The following is a 19,176-nucleotide window of genomic DNA, read 5'->3' as shown; positions in this document are numbered from 1 at the left end:
CCATAGATGTTAAGTCCCATAGTGCTCAGAGCCATTTGAACCATTTGTTGTTCCGCTGTAATTACAGAATCATGTTGGTTGTGAACTTCACAATTTAACTGTGTGTTGCCAAGGCAGTGGAGATCGTGGTGGTAGAATTCCTGCATAACAGCTGCAGTATACATTGTATAAATAGGCTTCAGGTTTTACACTATTGTCACATTGTATAAATTTTGGTGAAGTTCAAGCAGTCTTCCTGACATTGTTTTGGAGTGGACTGATGTTATGAGAATTATTAGGATGTCTTTCTATTTTGTTGTGGTAATGACATGATAGTTAATTCTGGTTTAATGTATAGTGTACTTAGTGCTAGCATAGGTTGCAGTTTATGTGGAACATTAGTGTACTGATGAAAAATTGTGTAAATGTGTTGCTGCGGTCCACAGTAGCTTAACCACTCCTAGTCCCGTTCAAATGAGGAAACCAGCATTGCCATCACCACAGGGGCCCTGCCCTGTAGCAGTGCAACAGCAACAATGGGTGGATTTCTTTACCACAGATTCCCAAACCTGTTAAGGCTTTCATTACACAAGATACCAAGCCTAAAGAATCATTCCTGTAGGTGTCAGAAGCCAAAGTGAGAAGAGGCATCTTGTAGGATCCTAACCTTGTGTTTACTTAAAGTTACTTGAATTTTTTAGAGGTTTCATTAATTTTACTGTAGAATGTTATGAGGAAAACTGTCAGCCAGATGATGTTGCTGATGGGATTGTTTACGAAGAAATTTTGGTAAGACAGAACCCAAGGAAATCACACTTTTCAAATGTCGTTACCTCAAATTACTAGAGCCACAAAAAAGAGAAAGCTGTTATTTTTATTGGTTTCCTTAGCCATTCCATTTTTTATAAAAAAGAATTTTGTAAAACTGAATGCTGTAGAGATGCCTAAAAAACAAAAAGAATAATTTTCAGTTTTTCTGTCTCAAGCTCTTTTCCTCATTGTCAGGACTTTTTATATGATCTTCTGGAGAGAGTGCTAAACTGTTACAGAACATAATAAAAGACGTCAGATTTAATTTGAGGACTAATGGAACAACCGAGTGAGGTGGCCCAGTGGTTAGCACACTGGACTCACATTCGGGAGGACGACGGTTCAATCCCGTATCCGGCCATCCTGATTTAGGTTTTCCGTGATTTCCCTAAATCGCTCCAGGCAAATGCCGGGATGGTTCCTTTGAAAGGGCACGGCCGACTTCCTTCCCTAATCCGATGAGACCGATGACCTCGCTGTCTGGTCTCCTTCCCCAAAACAACCCAACTAGTGCAACATGGACCCAGTTTCAGTGCACATCCAACTTTTATTTAGGGCCTTAAATGCTCGCATTGCACACCAGATGTAGGTTTCAGGTGGTTTAGAATGTGGTCTTATCTAATGAAACTGGGTTAAAAGATTTTGCAGAAGACTCTTTTTTTTGTAAAAGTGAAATAGCCATTTTTGGCATTATTAAAAACTGTGCAGTTTACCTTAAATTTGTAAACCTGTAGAAGAATGAAATTGTACCATCTGAGACCTTGTATTGGTAAGTTAATATGTGCAAAGTTACATTTTCATCCTACAATTGCCTTTGGAGATATAAAAAGAGAAACTTCCAAATTTTTTCAAGAGTGAGAGTGTGTTTTTTCAAGAGTGTATTTTTTCGTTCAGATCATCCATATGAAAATTGCTCTGCAAATCCTTTTTATTATTTTGCTTAAGAGATTGCAAAAAGTTGTAGAATATGGACTAGGTTTGCTTCTTTCAAGAAACTATTGCTGGAGATATTACACCTCAAAGTTGCCGAAAATTCAAGGAAGCACTGCAAAGGTCTATATCACCAGAAGAACTGATTTAGTGATTGAGAGATTATACCAATGTATATTGTGAACAAGTGTGAATGGAAGTGCAAGCTTCTTGTCAAATTTTACAAAATAACACAAATATTAATGCTGAGGTGTTGAAATTTATTCTTGTGTTGTTCCTGCAAACTATACTGTCAGAAAAATGAGCATTTGCGACATGATAAAACTGCGTGCCAGGCTGTGACTCAAAACTGGATACATTCCTTTTGCAGACAGTGTGCTGCCTATTACTCCATCAGAGTTTTCAAGGAACACTGTATGCCTTTTAGTACATGATAAGTTTATCTGAAATGGTGGCATATTGAATAGTGTTGCGGTCTGGCAGTTTTTCTCCATGATTTTGAAACCATATTATTGTTTTTCATCTGCCTACTTATATCCTTGGAAGATTACTATTTGCAAGTGCCAGTTTTCTGAAAAATGATTAATTATGCATGATTTGCAGTGAAATAGTCAATGCCTGAAATCTAAAGCAATGGTATTTCCCAAGTGAGATTTACGCGAAGAAATGTCACTGTGGTAAACTTGCCTTTGTGCAGTGCTCATGGTGTGCAAAATTCCTTTTTCGAATGTTTCTATGATTGGTATCATCCAAAGGCGTGCAACAAATCTACCTGTATAATGAAGATAAGAATAAAATGTAAGAATGAATGTAAGAATTGATTTAAGAATGGAATATAGTAATGTGAGAATTTTAAAAAGATTAAAATTGCTCAAAATACCACACACACACACACACACACACACACACACACACACACACACACACAGTGTAGTAAATGTATGACACTTATTGTGAAACCCATTTGTAATTTTACAGTGAATACAAAACCCTAGCAACCTCAAAGGTGATATGAAACATTTGTTTCTTTACCTTATACAAACATGGACAGATAAATGAAATGAAATAAAATTTAAAAAATCAAGTCTCGAACATTGGGCACAGAAGTATGAAGCTGTGACGCTAGCCAGTGCATTGTGCCTCCACATTGGTTCAACTTCCTGGTTGTTAAAAGGCATATAAATTGTGATGAAAACTTGTACTGTCATTTTCTCAGAAACAGTCAAATACAAGGGTATTTTGGAAAGTAAAAGATACACTGTACGCCAGAGGAACAGAAGAGTTTTGGCGAGCAAGTTGACAACACTGGTGTTATCCTTGAACCGTTAGCTTTCTCCTCGCGCTCATTCGGCAGTTGAACGTTGCTTCTGGTTGGGGTAGGTAGTGTTTAAACTGGCTGCGCCGATTCAAAATCCCGTCAAATGCGAAGTGCACTCCGTCATATATTTTCTTCATGCAAAAGGTCAGCGACCAGTGGATATTCACAAAGAAATTGTTTCTGTTTATGGGAACATTATGAATCAACAAAATGTAACAAAATGGTGTCGTCATTTCTCTGAAGGTAGGACCGATGTTTATGACGAACAAAGAACAGGTCGGCCATCTGTGATCTCTGATGGCCTTCTTCGGACAACGGAGGAAGCAGTTCGTGCGAATAGACATCTCACATTGAAAGAATTGCTTCAGATTATACCGGATGTGTCCATGACAACTCTTTGACGTTGTGACTGTCAAGTTAGGGTACAGGAAATTGTGTGCGTGCTGGGTCCAAAACTGTTAACGGAAGAATACAAAAAGAAAAGGATGGGCTTTGCACTCGACTTCCGCACACGCTATGCTGAAGCAGGTGATGAGTTCCTTGATCATATTCTGGAGATAGGCATCCCTGTAACTGACCTGCGATCATTACTTTTTGCAAAGTTTTTCAGCTTTGTGAGACAGAATGCCATAATCTCAGTAAGCACAACAAACGGCGTGCCCTTAAGGAGACTATGAATGTGTGGAGGACCTTCATGCGGGCCTCCTGCAGGGACTGTGTGGTTCTCTGCTGGCTCCGCATTGGCCATACGTGGTTAACACATGGCTACCTCTTCTGTCACGAGGACCCACTTCAGTGTCACTGTGGCTTGCATATCACTGTTGTCCACATCTTGCTGGACTGACCATTTTTAGCCACTCTGCGGCAGACTTTTAACCTTCCCAGCACCCTACCTTCGGTGTTGGGCGACAGTGCCTCATCAGCAGATCTAGTTTTTCATTTTATTCTTGAGGGGAGTTTTTTATCATACCATCTAAGGGTGGGCATTTAGCCTTCTCTCTGACGTCACAACCATCCCTCCCTCTGTCGCACTTTCTTTACATTTGTTTGTCTTGTTGGTCGTCTTTTCCATACATTTGTTCATCTCGCCTTGTCTTTTTGGGGTGGACATTTTAATGTGTTGCAGAGTGGCTAGCTCATCCTCTTTTATTATTGTGATCAGCCAGCCCAGACCAGCTGCTCTATGGTTTTAATACCTTCTTTTACTTTTCCTTGTGGTGTATGTTTTCCCCGTTTTTTGTTTGTTCCATTCGTTTTCTTTTTGGGTGTGGTGTCAGGTGTTTCTGTACCTTGAGCCTTGCTTGTGTCGGTAAAGAGGGTCTGATGACCCTGTAGTTTGGTAGTTTTTTACCCCATACTAACCAACCAATCCACTCAGCAAAATTACCGGAAAATCGAGTGGTGGCATTTGCCATGTACTGCTATTTAACGTAGAATTGCAAATAACTTTATTCACACATTAGAAGACATTCAACATGGTTGAAATACATTAACACATTAAGTCTTCCAACTACTATAGTACAAAATGGAGACACCATAAACTGGAAAACTAGAATTATGATCACAGAAGGAATGGTTGTAGGGTTTGCCGATCCCTTGTAGTGTTATGAAGGTCGCAGTTGAACTCTGTTATGGACCATGCGCAGTGCACAAAACCCAACATAAAGCACTTAGTAACAGCTACGACATAGCTGCTTGTATAGGTTGACAGTGCTGCAGTCAAGGTAGTTCAGACCCAACCTTTACTGGTATCTGATGCAACCACTGTTCAAAGGATCAGCTTTCTAAAGTGTTGTGTTAAAGTGTCTGCATTCACTATGTTACATAGGGTTCCCAAAACCAGATTTCATAAACTGAGATTACCAAGTATGGATGTAGTTGGTCTTCTAAACATTCCTAATATTGATTCTATAAATTCAGTTCCATTTACTGGATTTCAACTTCCACAGCCGATTTTTGTTTCCATTTAAACGCACAATTGTTTTTGAAATGTGCTTGGGTTGACAGGTTATGTCTTATTGCTAAAAATTTTTTGTTAATATGGGTGTAGTGACTTTCTGTACAGTGAAGGAGAAGTAGAAATATTAGAATGAGTGTGGGGTTGTGTACTTCTAATATTTATCTGAAGAGAATCAACCATTGTGCTGATTAAATCAGAAACCAGAACAACTGATTTCCAGATCAATGTTCGACCCTTAACATGTAAACACAACAGCAAAAAACAGTTCCTGAAATTTGTTTTTCATCTTCTGGAAGTTGCCACATGTTAGCACAGTCATGATACAAACTTTTGTACTTTAGTTAGCAGACAAACATACATGTGTCTTTGTCCTAAGATGCTAGGTCGCATGGCAGAGTCAGACTTACCATTACAAGACGTGTATAGAGACCATTCAGCCACTCACAATTGACATTGCACTAGAACATTGAGCTCACTGATGGCGTCATTGCATTCATGCACTTTGTTTCGCAGACACTTTCTTATACCTGTTACCTTTGCAAATTGAGCTTTGCCAGATGATATGCAATATCAGTAATTGAAATTCATTACATTTTCAATATTTATATGCAGAAAATAGAGGTACTGAGACTTCAAACATTCTCTGATAAAATAGTTCATCAGTGTGCAGTTCGCTGTCAAATAGTATTAATTAGGTAATTTCGTTTTTTCAAATTGTGAGCGAGTTTTTTATTCAACTAAGCCTGTGCACAAGCAACTGAAGCTCATGTTGGTTAGTCGAAAATTTATTGGCCTTAAGATAAATAGACAGCTTAAATACATAACAATAAGCAGAACAAAACAGCTTCTAAAGAGCTGGTACAGTTTATCACAGTATAATGCTAGGGCTGCCAAATACAATAAATATGTAGTAAAATAGACCAAGAGATTTATTTTATTTATTTATAAATAAAAAACAAAGATGCTGTGACTTACCAAACGAGAAAGTGCCTGTGGATAGACACAATAAAAAACACACAAACACACACACAAATTTCAAGCTTTCGCAACCCAAGGTTGCTTCATCAGGAAAGAGGGAAGGAGAGGGAAAGACGAAAGGATGTGGGTTTTAAGGGAGAGGGTAAGGAGTCATTCCAATCCCGGGAGTGGAAAGACTTACCTTAGGGGGGAAAAAAGGACAGGTATACATTCACATGCACTCCATCCGCACATATACAGACACAGGCAGACATGTGTAAAGGCAAAGAGGTTGGGCAGAGATGTCAGTCGAGGCGGAAGTACAGAGGCAAAGATGTTGTTGAACGACAAGTGATGTACGAGGGGCGGCAACTTGAAATTAGCGGAGGTTGAGGCCTGGTGGGTAACGGGAAGAGAGAATATATTGAAGGGCAAGTTCCCATCTCTGGAGTTCTGATAGGTTGGTGTCAGTGGGAAGTATACAGATAACCCGGACGGTGTAACACTGTGCCAAGATGTACTGGCCATGCACCAAGGCATGTTTAGCCTCAGGGTGATCCTCAATACCAACAAACACTGTCTGCCTGTGTCCGTTCATGTGAATGGACAGTTTGTTGCTGGTCATTCCCACATAGAAGGCTTCACAGTGTAGGCATGTCAGTTGGTAAATCACGCGGGTGCTTTCACACGTAGCTCTGCCTTTGATCGTGTACACCTTCCGGGTTACAGGACTGGAGTAGGTGGTGGTGGGAGGGTGCATGGGACAGGTTTTACACCGGAGGCCGTTACATGGGTAGGAGCCAGAGGGTAGGGAAGGTGGTTTGGGGATTTCATAGGGATGAACCAAGAGGTTACGAAGGTTAGGTGGACGGCGAAAAGACACTCTTGGTGGAGTGGGGAGAATTTCATGAAGGATGGATCTCATTTCAGGGCAGGATTAGAGGAAGTCGTATCCCTGTTGGAGAGCCATATTCAGAGTATGATCCAGTCCTGGAAAGTATCCTGTCGCAAGTGGGGCACTTTCGGGGTTCTTCTGTGGGAGGTTCTGGGTCTGAGGGGATGAGGAAGTGGCGCTTGTTATTTGCTTCTGTACCAGGTCAGGAGGGTAGTTGTGGGATGCGAAAGCTGTTTTCAGGTTATTGGTGTAATGGTTCAGGGATTCAGGACTGGAGCAGATTTGTTTGCCACGAAGACCTAAGCTGTAGGGAAGGGACCGTTTGATATGGAATGGGTGGCAGCTGTCATAATGGAGGTACTGTTGCTTGTTGGTGGGTTTGATGTGGACGGATGTGTGAAACTGGCCATTGGACAGATGGAGGTCAACATCGAGGAAAGTGGCATGGGATTTGGAGTAGGACCAGGTGAATCTGGTGGAACCAAAGGAGTTGAGGTTGGAGAGGAAATTCTGGAGTTCTTCTTCACTGTGAGTCCAGATCATGAAGATGAAGATGTCATCAATAAATCTGTACCAAACTTTGGGTTGGCAGGCCTGGGTAACCAAGAAGGGCTTCCTCTAAGTGACCCATAAATAGGTTGGCGTATGAGGGAGCCATCCTGGTACCCATGGTTGTTTCCTTTAATTGTTGGTATGTCTGGCCTTCAAAAGTGAAAAAGTTGTGGGTTAGGATGAAGCTGGCTAAGGTAATGAGGAAAGAGGTTTTAGGTAGAGTAGCAGGTGATCGGCGTGAAAGGAAGTGCTCCATTGCAGCGAGGCCCTGGACGTGTGGGATATTTGTGTATAAGGAAGTGGCATCAATGGTTACAAGGATGGTTTCCGGGGGTAACAGATTGGGTAAGGATTCCAGGCACTCGAGAAAGTGGTTGGTGTCTTTGATGAAGGATGGGAGTCTGCATGTAATGGGTTGAAGTTGTTGATCTACGTAGGCAGAGATTCGTTTTGTGGGGGCTTGTTAACCAGCTACAATGGGACGGCCGGGATGTTTGGGTTTGTGAATTTTAGGAAGTAGGTAGAGGGTAGGGGTGCAGGGTGTCGGTCGGGTCAGGAGGTTGATGGAGTCAGGTGAAAGGTTTTGTAGGGGGCCTAAGGTTCTGAGGATTCCTTGAAGCTCCGCCCGGTCATCAGGAATGGGATTACCTTGGCAAACTTTGTATGTAGTGTTGGATGAAAGCTGACGCAGTCCCTCAGCCACATACTCCCGACGATCAAGTACCAAGGTCGTGGAACCCTTGTCAGCCGGGAGAATGACGATGGATCGGTCAGCCTTCAGATCCTGGATAGCCTGGGCTTCAGCTGTGGTGATGTTGGGAGTAGGATTAAGGTTTTCAAGAAAGATTGAGAGGCAAGGCTGGAAGAGAAATTCCTGGAAGGTTTGGAGAGGGTGATTTTGAGGAAGAGGAGGTGGGTCCCACTGTGACGGAGGGTGGAACTGTTCCAGGCAGGGTTCAATTTGGATAGTGTCTTGGGGAGTTGGATCGTTAGGAGTAGGATTAGGATTATTTTTCTTCGTGGCAAAGTGAAATTTCCAGCAGAGACTATGAGTGTAGGACAGTATGTCTTTGACGAGGGCTGTTTGGTTGAATCTGGGAGTAGGGCTGAAGGTGAGGCCTTTGGATAGGACAGAGGTTTCGGATTGGGAGAGAGGTTTGCAGGAAAGGTTAACTACTGAATTGGGGTGTTGTGGTTCCAGATTGTGTTGACTAGAATTTTGAGGGGAGTGGAGCTGGAAGTGGGAGATTCAGTAGATGGGAGAGACTGGGTCTGTGTGCAATGAGAGGAGGTTGAGGTTTGTTGGAAAGGTTGTGGAGGGTGAGTGAATTGCCTTTCCGGAGGTGGGAAACCAGGAGATTGGGTAGTTTTTTGATGTGGAGGGTGGCATGCTGTTCTAATTTGCGGTTGACTTGTAGGAGGATGCTCTGAACAGCCGGTGTGGATGTGGGAGAGGAAAGATTGAGAACTTTGATTAGGGATAGGAGTTGACGGGTGTGTTCATTGGCTGAGTTGATGTGTAGGTGAAGGATTAGGCGGGTGAGGGCTATGGATTGTTTGGTTTGGAACTGGTATAGGGACTAAGTGTGAGGCCTTTGGGGGTAATGCCAAACGTCAGACAAGCCTGGCTAAATAAAATATGGGAGCGTAATTTGGCTAGGGCGAAGGCATGTTTGCGGAGGGAATGTAAATAAAACTTAATGGGGTCATTGTGGGGTTGTTGTGAGAGTGACATGGTATTAGAAGGTGGAAAGTGTAACATGAGGCTAAAGTGAAAATAAAAATATATGGGGAGAGATAAAGGCGAACTAGAAAGCGACTGGAGTTCTGGCATGAAAAAAGTCGAAAATGTGTTGGTTTAAGCTCAGCTATGTTGATCCTGTGGTGAACTTAGGTTGGTAAACAACGATGTGTACGAAGGTTAGGTAGTTGTGTTGCCTCCAAAACACGTTAAAGGGTGGAGAAAATCAGGAAATTTTCCAAAAAACTGCGTGTAAATGTATTAAAAGGACTGGTTATGTGGTGGAAGATTATGAAAATGAGGCTAACAATTGTCCGACGAAGAATTAACATTAAAACCTGTGGGAAGCTGCTAAAAAATGATCCATGTGGGAAAAACGGGAATGGAAATAAAGTGAAAGTTGTTAGAACTAGCTGAAATGGTTGTTTAATAGGTGAAAGGAACTGAAGCTGTGAAATAGTATTCACGAGGTTACACGAGAAATGTTTGTAAACTGGGAACGGTGGTTTTTATAGCAGCGGTAGTGTTGAAAGCGGTAAAAACTTTTTTGGTTATGGTTTAGAAGTAAGTTGCGTATTGAGTATATATAGGCAGGATAAAGTTATATGGTAGATTCGGTAAAAAGGGAAGGTAAATAAAAAGTGAACCTACTTGCACGAACAAAAAGAGAAAGTACTTATTTAGTCGTATGGCTAGGGCCCCTCGTCGGGCAGAGCGTTCGCCGGGTGCAGGTCTTTAAATTTGACGCCACTTCGGTGATCTGCAGTCGATGAGGATGATAGGCTGATGATGATGACAGCACAACACCCAGTTCCTGGGCGGAGAAAATTCCACGACCCAGCCAGGAATCGAACCCGGGCCCAGAGGAGTGACAGTCCGTCACACTGACCATTCACCTACCGGGGGCGGACGGCCAAGAGATGATTGTATAAAACATTTGATCTTAGATTAGTTTAAAAAAATTAAATTTGATAAAGCTGAACAAGGAAATCTGCGTTGAATAAAAGTTAATATCCCTTTATTTTGCGGTGAACTAAGATCAACGTGGACTAGCAAAATTTCGCAAAATCTAATTAACTTTAAACTCTGGCTACAGTTATCAGTTCATAACTTATGGACACTGCGAGAGAGTGTGTTTCATTTTGGGCAAATACAAGTTAAAAAGAAGTAGCTAATAAAGAAGTTGCTAACACTCACACAGTACTGAAGCTCAGAATAATTTTTTCGGTCGCTAAAGTTAGGTTAAGGGGAATGTTAGTTACGTAAGTAATGAATGTAGATGATTTCTTTCATAATAATTTTTGAAGATGACGTGTAATTAATGTGATAAAGTTTAAAGGTATTTCCTTGACACTTTGCATTGGAGTTGTTGTTGTTGTGGTCTTCAGTCCTGAGACTGGTTTGATGCAGCTCTCCATGCTACTCTATCCTGTGCAAGCTTTTTCATCTCCCAGTACCTACTGCAACCTACATCCTTCTGAATCTGCTTAGTCTTGGTCTCCCTCTACGATTTTTACCCTCCACGCTGCCCTCCAATACTAAATTGGTGATCCCTTGATGCCTCAGAACATGTCCTACCAACCGATCCCTTCTTCTGGTCAAGTTGTGCCACAAACTTCTCTTCTCCCCAATCCTATTCAATACTTCCTCATTAGTTATGTGATCTACCCATCTAATCTTCAGCATTCTTCTGTAGCACCACATTTCGAAAGCTTCTATTCTCTTCTTGTCCAAACTATTTATCGTCCATGTTTCACTTCCATACATGGCTACACTCCATACGAATACTTTCAGAAATGACTTCCTGACACTTCAATCAATACTGGATGTTAACAAATTTCTCTTCTTCAGAAACGCTTTCCTTGCCATTGCCAGCCTACATTTTATATCCTCTCTACTTCGACCATCATCAGTTATTTTGCTCCCCAAATAGCAAAACTCCTTTACTACTTTAAGTGCCTCATTTCCTAATCTAATTCCCTCAGCATCACCCGACTTAATTAGACTACATTCCATTATCCTTGTTTTGCTTTTGTTGATGTTCATCTTATATCCTCCTTTCAAGACACTGTCCATTCCATTCAACTGCTCTTCCAAGTCCTTTGCTGTCTCTGACAGAATTACAATGTCATCGGCGAACCTCAAAGTTTTTATTTCTTCTCCATGAATTTTAATACCTACTCCGAATTTTTCTTTTGTTTCCTTTACTGCTTGCTCAATATACAGATTGAACAACATCGGGGAGAGGCTACAACCCTGTCTTACTCCCTTCCCAACCACTGCTTCCCTTTCATGTCCCTCGACTCTTATAACTGCCATCTGGTTTCTGTACAAATTGTAAATAGCCTTTCGCTCCCTGTATTTTACCCCTGCCACCTTTAGAATTTGAAAGAGAGTATTCCAGTCAACATTGTCAAAAGCTTTCTCTAAGTCTACAAATGCTAGAAACGTAGGTTTGCCTTTCCTTAATCTTTCTTCTAAGATAAGTCGTAAGGTCAGTATTGCCTCACGTGTTCCAGTGTTTCTACGGAATCCAAACTGATCTTCCCCGAGGTTGGCTTCTACTAGTTTTTCCATTCGTCTGTAAAGAATTCGTGTTAGTATTTTGCAGCTGTGACTTATTAAACTGATAGTTCGGTAATTTTCACATCTGTCAACACCTGCTTTCTTTGGGATTGGAATTATTATATTCTTCTTGAAGTCTGAGGGTATTTCGCCTGTTTCATACATCTTGCTCACCAGATGGTAGAGTTTTGTCAGGACTGGCTCTCCCACGGCCGTCAGTAGTTCCAATGGAATATTGTCTACTCCGGGGGCCTTGTTTCGACTCAGGTCTTTCAGTGCTCTGTCAAACTCTTCACGCAGTATCATATCTCCCATTTCATCTTCATCTACATCCTCTTCCATTTCCATAATATTGTCCTCAAGTACATCGCCCTTGTATAGACCCTCTATATACTCCTTCCACCTTTCTGCTTTCCCTTCTTTGCTTAGAACTGGGTTTCCATCTGAGCTCTTGATATTCATACAAGTCGTTCTCTTATCTCCAAAGGTCTCTTTAATTTTCCTGTAGGCGGTATCTATCTTACCCCTAGTGAGATAGTCCTCTACATCCTTACATTTATCCTCTAGCCATCCCTGCTTAGCCATTTTGCACTTCCTGTCGATCTCATTTTTGAGACGTTTGTATTCCTTTTTGCCTGTTTCACTTACTGCATTTTTATATTTTCTCCTTTCATCAATTAAATTCAATATTTCTTCTGTTACCCAAGGATTTCTACTAGCCCTTGTCTTTTTACCTACTTGATCCTCTGCTGCCTTCACTACTTCATCCCTCAAAGCTACCCATTCTTCTTCTACTGTATTTATTTCCCCCATTCCTGTCAATTGCTCCCTTATGCTCTCCCTGAATCTCTGTACAACCTCTGGTTCTTTTAGTTTATCCAGGTCCCATCTCCTTAAATTCCCACCTTTTTGCAGTTTCTTCAGTTTTAATCTACAGGTCATAACCAATAGATTGTGGTCAGAGTCCACATCTGCCCCTGGAAATGTCTTACAATTTAAAACCTGGTTCCTAAATCTCTGTCTTACCATTATATAATCTATCTGATACCTTTTAGTATCTCCAGGGTTCTTCCATGTATACAACCTTCTTTCATGATTCTTAAACCAAGTGTTAGTTATGATTATGTTGTGCTCTGTGCAAAATTCGACCAGGCGGCTTCCTCTTTCATTTCTGTCCCCCAATCCATATTCACCTACTATGTTTCCTTCTCTCCCTTTTCCTACACTCGAATTCCAGTCACCCATGACTATTAAATTTTCATCTCCCTTCACTATCTGAATAATTTCTTTTATTTCATCATACATTTCTTCAATTTCTTCGTCATCTGCAGAGCTAGTTGGCATATAAACTTGTACTACTGTAGTAGGCGTGGGCTTCGTATCTATCTTGGCCACAATAATGCGTTCACTATGCTGTTTGTAGTATCTTACCCGCATTCCTATTTTCCTATTCATTATTAAACCTACTCCTGCATTACCCCTATTTGATTTTGTGTTTATAACCCTGTAGTCACCTGACCAGAAGTCTTGTTCCTCCTGCCACCGAACTTCACTAATTCCCACTATATCTAACTTCAACCTATCCATTTCCCTTTTTAAATTTTCTAACCTACCTGCCCGATTAAGGGATCTGACATTCCACGCTCCGATCCGTAGAACGCCAGTTTTCTTTCTCCTGATAACGACATCCTCTTGAGTAGTCCCTGCCCGGAGATCCGAATGGGGGACTATTTTACCTCCGGAATATTTTACCCAAGAGGACGCCATCATCATGTAATCATACAGTAAAGCTGCATTGGAGTAAGAAAGGAAAATTTGCAGTATTTGTAGTAAATAGTCTGTCAGTCCTGACATGGCAGTGGGTGTATGCATTTGGGTGTGTTTGTCTTTGTGTCTGTGGATGTAAGTGTTTGTACTAGAGAAAGAGCAATAGCTCAGAAGCTAGTATAAACAGTTTTCTGTTTTGTATTGGCGTGTGCTACACATTAGTCAGCCATAGGTAAGTGGCTGCCTTGTATTTATTTTACTTACTATGGCATCCATATCAGGTGGCTGTGAATTATCAGTTGTCGAAGAATGTATTTTCTGCTCTCTTGGCTATAAAGTTAATTATGAGAACTCCAAATTTTGAAACCGTACCATATGAAAATGCTACTTGAGATTTTCCAGGCATTTGGAGACATTATGATGCTTTATTTTTTGTGTTCAAGAGCCGTAAATGCTGGTAATTACATTGTTTCTTTTTGTTTACTTCACTGATATTGACCTATTCTGTGGGTAAGTTTTTTGCAGTAGTTTGAGAAGTTTCTTCTGCTTATTTTCCTCCATCTTCACTACAGTATGAACCCTTTAACAATAAATACTGTATATTTCCTCCCCCCATGAACCATAGACCTTGCCGTTGGTGGGGAGGCTTGCGTGCCTCAGCGATACAGATAGCCGTACCGTAGGTGCAACCATAACAGAGGGGTATCTGTTGAAAGGCCAGGCAAACGTATGGTTCCTGAAGAGGGGCAGCAGCCTTTTCAGTAGTTGCAGGGGCAACAGTCTGGATGATTGACTGATCTGACCTTGTAACACTAACCAAAACGGCCTTGCTGTGCTGGTACTGCGAACGGCTGAAAGCAAGGGGAAACTACGGCCGTAATTTTTTCCCGAGGGCATGCAGCTGTACTGTATAGATGAATGATGATGGCGTCCTCTTGGGTAAAATATTCCGGAGGTAAAATAGTCCCCCATTCGGATCTCCGGGTGGGGACTACTCAGGAGGACGTCATTATCACGAGAAAGAAAACTAGCGTTCTACTGATCGGAGCGTGGAATGTCAGATCCCTTAATAGGGCAGGTAGGTTAGAAAATCTAAAAAGGGAAATGGATAGGTTAAAGTTGGATATAGTGGGAATTAGTGAAGTTCGGTGGCAGGAGGAACAAGACTTTTGGCCAGGTGAATACAGGGTTATAAATACAAAATCAAATAGGGGTAATGCAGGAGTAGGTTTAATAATGAATAAAGCAGTAGGAATGCGGGTAAGCTACTACAAACAGCACAGCGAACGTTTTGTTGTGGCCAAGATAGACACGAAGCCCACGCCTATGACAGTAGTACAAGTCTATATGCCTACTAGCTCTGCAGATGATGAAGAAATTGAAGAAATGTATGATGAGATAAAAGAAATTATTCAGATAGTGAAGGGAGACGAAAATTTAATAGTCATGGGTGACTGGAATTCGGTAGTAGGAAAAGGGGGAGAAGGAAACTTAGTAGGTGAATATGGATTGGGGTTAAGAAATGTAAGAGGAAGCTGCCTGGTGGAATTTTGCACAGAGAACAACTTAATCATAGCTAACACTTGGTTCAAGAATCATAAAAGAAGGTTGTATACATGGAAGAAGCCTGGAGATACTGACACGTTTCAGATAGATTATATAATGGTAAGACAGAGATTTAGGAACCAGGTTTTAAATTGTAAGACATTTCCAGGGGCAGATGTGGACTCTGACCACAATCTATTGGTTATGAACTGTGGATTAAAACTGAAGAAACTGCAAAAAAAGGTGGGAATCTAAGGAGATGGGAGCTGGATAAACTGAGTAAACCAGAGGTTGTACAGAGTTTCAGGGAGAGCATAAGGGAACAATTGACAAGAATGGGGTACAGAAATACAGTAGAAGAAGAATGGGTAGCTTCGAGGGATGAAGTAGTGAAGGCAGCAGATGATCAAGTAGGTAAAAAGACGAGGGCTAGTAGAAATCCTTGGGTAACAGAAGAAATATTGAATTTAATTGATGAAAGGAGAAAATATAAAAATGCAGTAAAGGATACAGGCAAAAAGGAATAGAAACGTCTCAAAAATGAGATCGACAGGAAGTGCAAAATGGCTAAACAGGCATGGCTAGAGGACAAATGTAAGGATGTAGAGGCTTATCTCACTAGGTTAAGACACATACTGCCTACAGGAAAATTAAAGAGAACGACTTGTATGAATATCAAGAGCTCAGATGGAAACCCAGTTCTAAGTAAAGAAGGGAAAGCAGAAAGGTGGAAGGAGTATATAGAGGGTCTATACAAGGGCGATGTACTTGAGGGCAATGTTATAGAAATGGAAGAGTATGTAGATGAAGATGAAATGGGAGATACGATGCTGCGTGAAGAGTTTGACAGAGCACTGAAAGACCTGAGTCGAAACAAGGCCCCCGGAGTAGACAACATTCCATTGGAACTACTGACGGCCTTAGGAGAGCCAGTCCTGACAAAACTCTACCATCTGGTGAGCAAAATGTATGAGGCAGGCGAAATACCCTCAGACTTCAAGAAGAATATAATAATTCCAATCCCAAAGAAAGCAGGCATTGACAGATGTGAAAATTACCGAACTACCAGTTTAATAAGTCACGGCTGCAAAATACTAACGCGAATTCTTTACAGACGAATGGAAAAACTGGTAGAAGCTGACCTCAGGGAAGATCAGTTTGGATTCCGTAGAAATATGGGAACACGTGAGGCAGTACTGACCCTATGACTTTTTTTAGAAGCTAGATTAAGAAAAGGCAAACCTATGTTTCTAGCATTTGTTGACTTAGAGAAAGCTTTTGACAGTGTTGACTGGAATACTCTCTTTCAAATCCTGAAGGTGGCAGGTGTAAAATACAGGGAGCAAAAGGCTATTTACAATTTGTACAGAAACCAGATGGAAGTTATAAGAGTCGAGGGGCATGAAAGGGAAGCAGCGGTTGGGAAGGGAGTGAGACAGGGTTGTAGCCTCTCCCCGATGTTGTTCAATCTGTATATTGAGCAAGCAGTAAAAGAAACAAAAGAAAAATTCGGAGTAGGTATTAAAATCCATGGAGAAGAAATAAAAACTTTGAGGTTCGCCGATGACATTGTAATTCTGTAAGAGACAGCAAAAGACTTGGAAGAGCAGTTGAATGGAATTGACAGTGTCTTGAATGGACGATGTAAGATGAACATCAACAAAAGCAAAACGAGGATAATGGAATGTAATCGAATTAAGTCGGGTGATGCTGAGGGTATTAGATTAGGAAATGAGACACTTAAAGTAGTAAAGGAGTTTTGCTATTTGGGGAGCAAAATAACTGATGATGGTCGAAGTAGAGAGGATATAAAATGTAGACTGGCAATGGCAAGGAAAGCGTTTTTGAAGAAGAGAAATTTGTTAACATCGAGTATAGATTTAAGTGTCAGGAAGTCGTTTCTGAAAGTATTTGTATGGAGTGTAGCCATGTATGGAAATGAAATGTGGATGATAAATAGTTTGGACAAGAAGAGAATAGAAGCTTTCGAAATGTGGTGCTAAAGAAGAATGCTGAAGATTAGATGGATAGATCACATAACTAATGAGGAGGTACTGAATAGAATTGGGGAGAAGAGGAGTTTCTGGAACAACTTGACTAGAAGAAGGAATCGGTTGGTAGGACATGTTCTGAGGCATCAAGGGATCACCAATTTAGTATTGGAGGGCAGAGTGGAGGGTAGAAATCGTAGAGGGAGACCAAGAGATGAATATACTGAGCAGATTCAGAAGGATGTAGGTTGCAGTAGGTACTGGGAGATGAAGAAGCTTGCACAGGATAGATAGCATGGAGAGCTGCATCAAACCAGTCTCTGGACTGAAGACCACAACAACAACAACTACTACTGTATATTTGTGATGCACACTTAATATCTGCAATCGGAGTGTGATTATCATGTCAGTAGCTGATTTGCCAATATTATCAAGCATATCTTATGTTAATTTTGAACTATTCTGATCCTTGTTCAGTTCATGCAAGATTAATGTTATACAACATAGTGGATTCGCAAAGTGGGTTTGTTTTCTGAAATAAGATGGTCATAAACATTTCTGCAGTTCGTCCTTAGTGTGGTAGAAGACTGAAATCTTTTAGAATATTTTCTATGATTCTTACAAATTTTTTGAGAATGTTAATCATTATTGCAGTGATTTCACAGTACAGACCACTGAAATTATGGCAGTTTTTAAAGGTACTTTGTTGCCTATTGAAAAATAGATATGCACTTATTTTGCCCATACACAAATGTTCATAAATATTTATCTGCATAGGTTTGCTTCCTTCTAAAAGAGCTGGAGGATGCTCGTACAGTCTCAAGTACAAATGCGGATGTCTCATCACTAGACATAACAAGCTCATCACATGTAAGTGGTCTTAATCTGTCACTGCACTATATTTTTTATAGAATTTCAAATATTAATTGCCTTTGAATATTTGCAGATTTTACAAATAAGAAGCACATAACTTTTAAAAATATTGATGGAAATGTTATGAAGTAAAAATCAACAAATAAAATTTGGGCTGTTGATATATGTGTATGAAGTGAACCATTGGTCTTCAAATGGTACAGATAATTTATAATTAAATATGAATCTCTCAATCTTTTTCTAGAGTTGAAGTTGATCTTGTTTGTTGCATGTGGAAACTTAGTGGAAGTTAAATGAAAATTAGAAATTGATTGTCCTTTTACTTTCATTGATCGTTATCTTACATGAAGAGGTCCTCAACAGTGGGATCAACCTTTTGAAAAAATCTGTATGGTTTTGTGGGTTAAGATCCCAGGTATCACACACAGCCATTCACCCTGGTGGCCTCTCGTTTGCAAGTAATTGATGAAAAAAATTTTATAATTTTGTGTGACACTCAATAGCGTTAAAAAGTTTCACTGTGTTGTCTGGTTGTGTGTTGTAACAGACAGGACAATAGCATACCTTTCAGGAGGTTGTGGGTTCAAATCTCCTCAGATGCAGTATTTTTTATTTGTTTTTAAATCTTTAACAAAATGAATTTGATTGTCGTTTTTGTTCAAGTGATTTTAATGTAATTTTTTATTTTTGTTCCTTTGTCACATAATTTTATTCATAATACCAACTTTTTCATTTGCTTTCGTTTTTCTTTCTGTCATTCTCTTTCCACGTGAAATCTTTGTTCTTGCATTTTTAATTAATTTTATGTATTACTTTCTATTTAATTTCTTTTGCTTTATCACCCTGTTTGTTCATCCACATTATTGTGTTCATTTTGTGTGTTTCTCATTTTGCTTTAATTTTGTTTCAGCTCTCTTTTCATTTAAATCTTCATCTGTGTTACTTCACCCATAGTACAGTAGGTATTTATGTTATATTTTAAAGGTTATATGACTATTACTGAGGGAAAAAATTGCACGTCTCTTATGAAAACACATTTTTAACGCCATTGCAAAGTCAGTATAAACAGATTATTTCATCTTTTGTGTTTTAACTGATGATCAGAATTTTCAAATAATTGAATATTATGTTAATGAATATAATAGAGTGTATGTGCGGATGTGTGTGTGTGTGTGTGTGTGTGTGTGTGTGTGTGTGTGTGTGTGTGTGTGTGTGTACGTGCGCGCGCGCATACCTGTCGTTTTTCCCCCCTAAGGTAAGTCTTTCCGCTCCCGGGATTGGAATGACTCCCTA

At 40.4% G+C, this 19,176-nt stretch overlaps 1 protein-coding gene across 2 annotated transcripts in view; it reads left to right on the top strand.

The window, feature by feature from the left end:
* LOC126457491 (nucleoprotein TPR) overlaps window positions 1–19,176 on the top strand; it is a 287,885-nt gene that overhangs the window by 58,045 nt on the left and 210,664 nt on the right. For both annotated transcript variants that reach the window (XM_050093792.1, XM_050093791.1), the window contains exon 9: window positions 17,788–17,880. In XM_050093792.1, the coding sequence (XP_049949749.1) occupies window positions 17,788–17,880 (93 nt within the window). The remainder of the gene's footprint in view (window positions 1–17,787; window positions 17,881–19,176) is intronic.

This window comes from Schistocerca serialis, chromosome 2 (assembly GCF_023864345.2).
Source record: "Schistocerca serialis cubense isolate TAMUIC-IGC-003099 chromosome 2, iqSchSeri2.2, whole genome shotgun sequence".
Classification (NCBI taxonomy): Eukaryota; Metazoa; Arthropoda; class Insecta; order Orthoptera; family Acrididae; genus Schistocerca; species Schistocerca serialis.
This window is presented reverse-complemented; position numbering and strand designations above follow the sequence as displayed.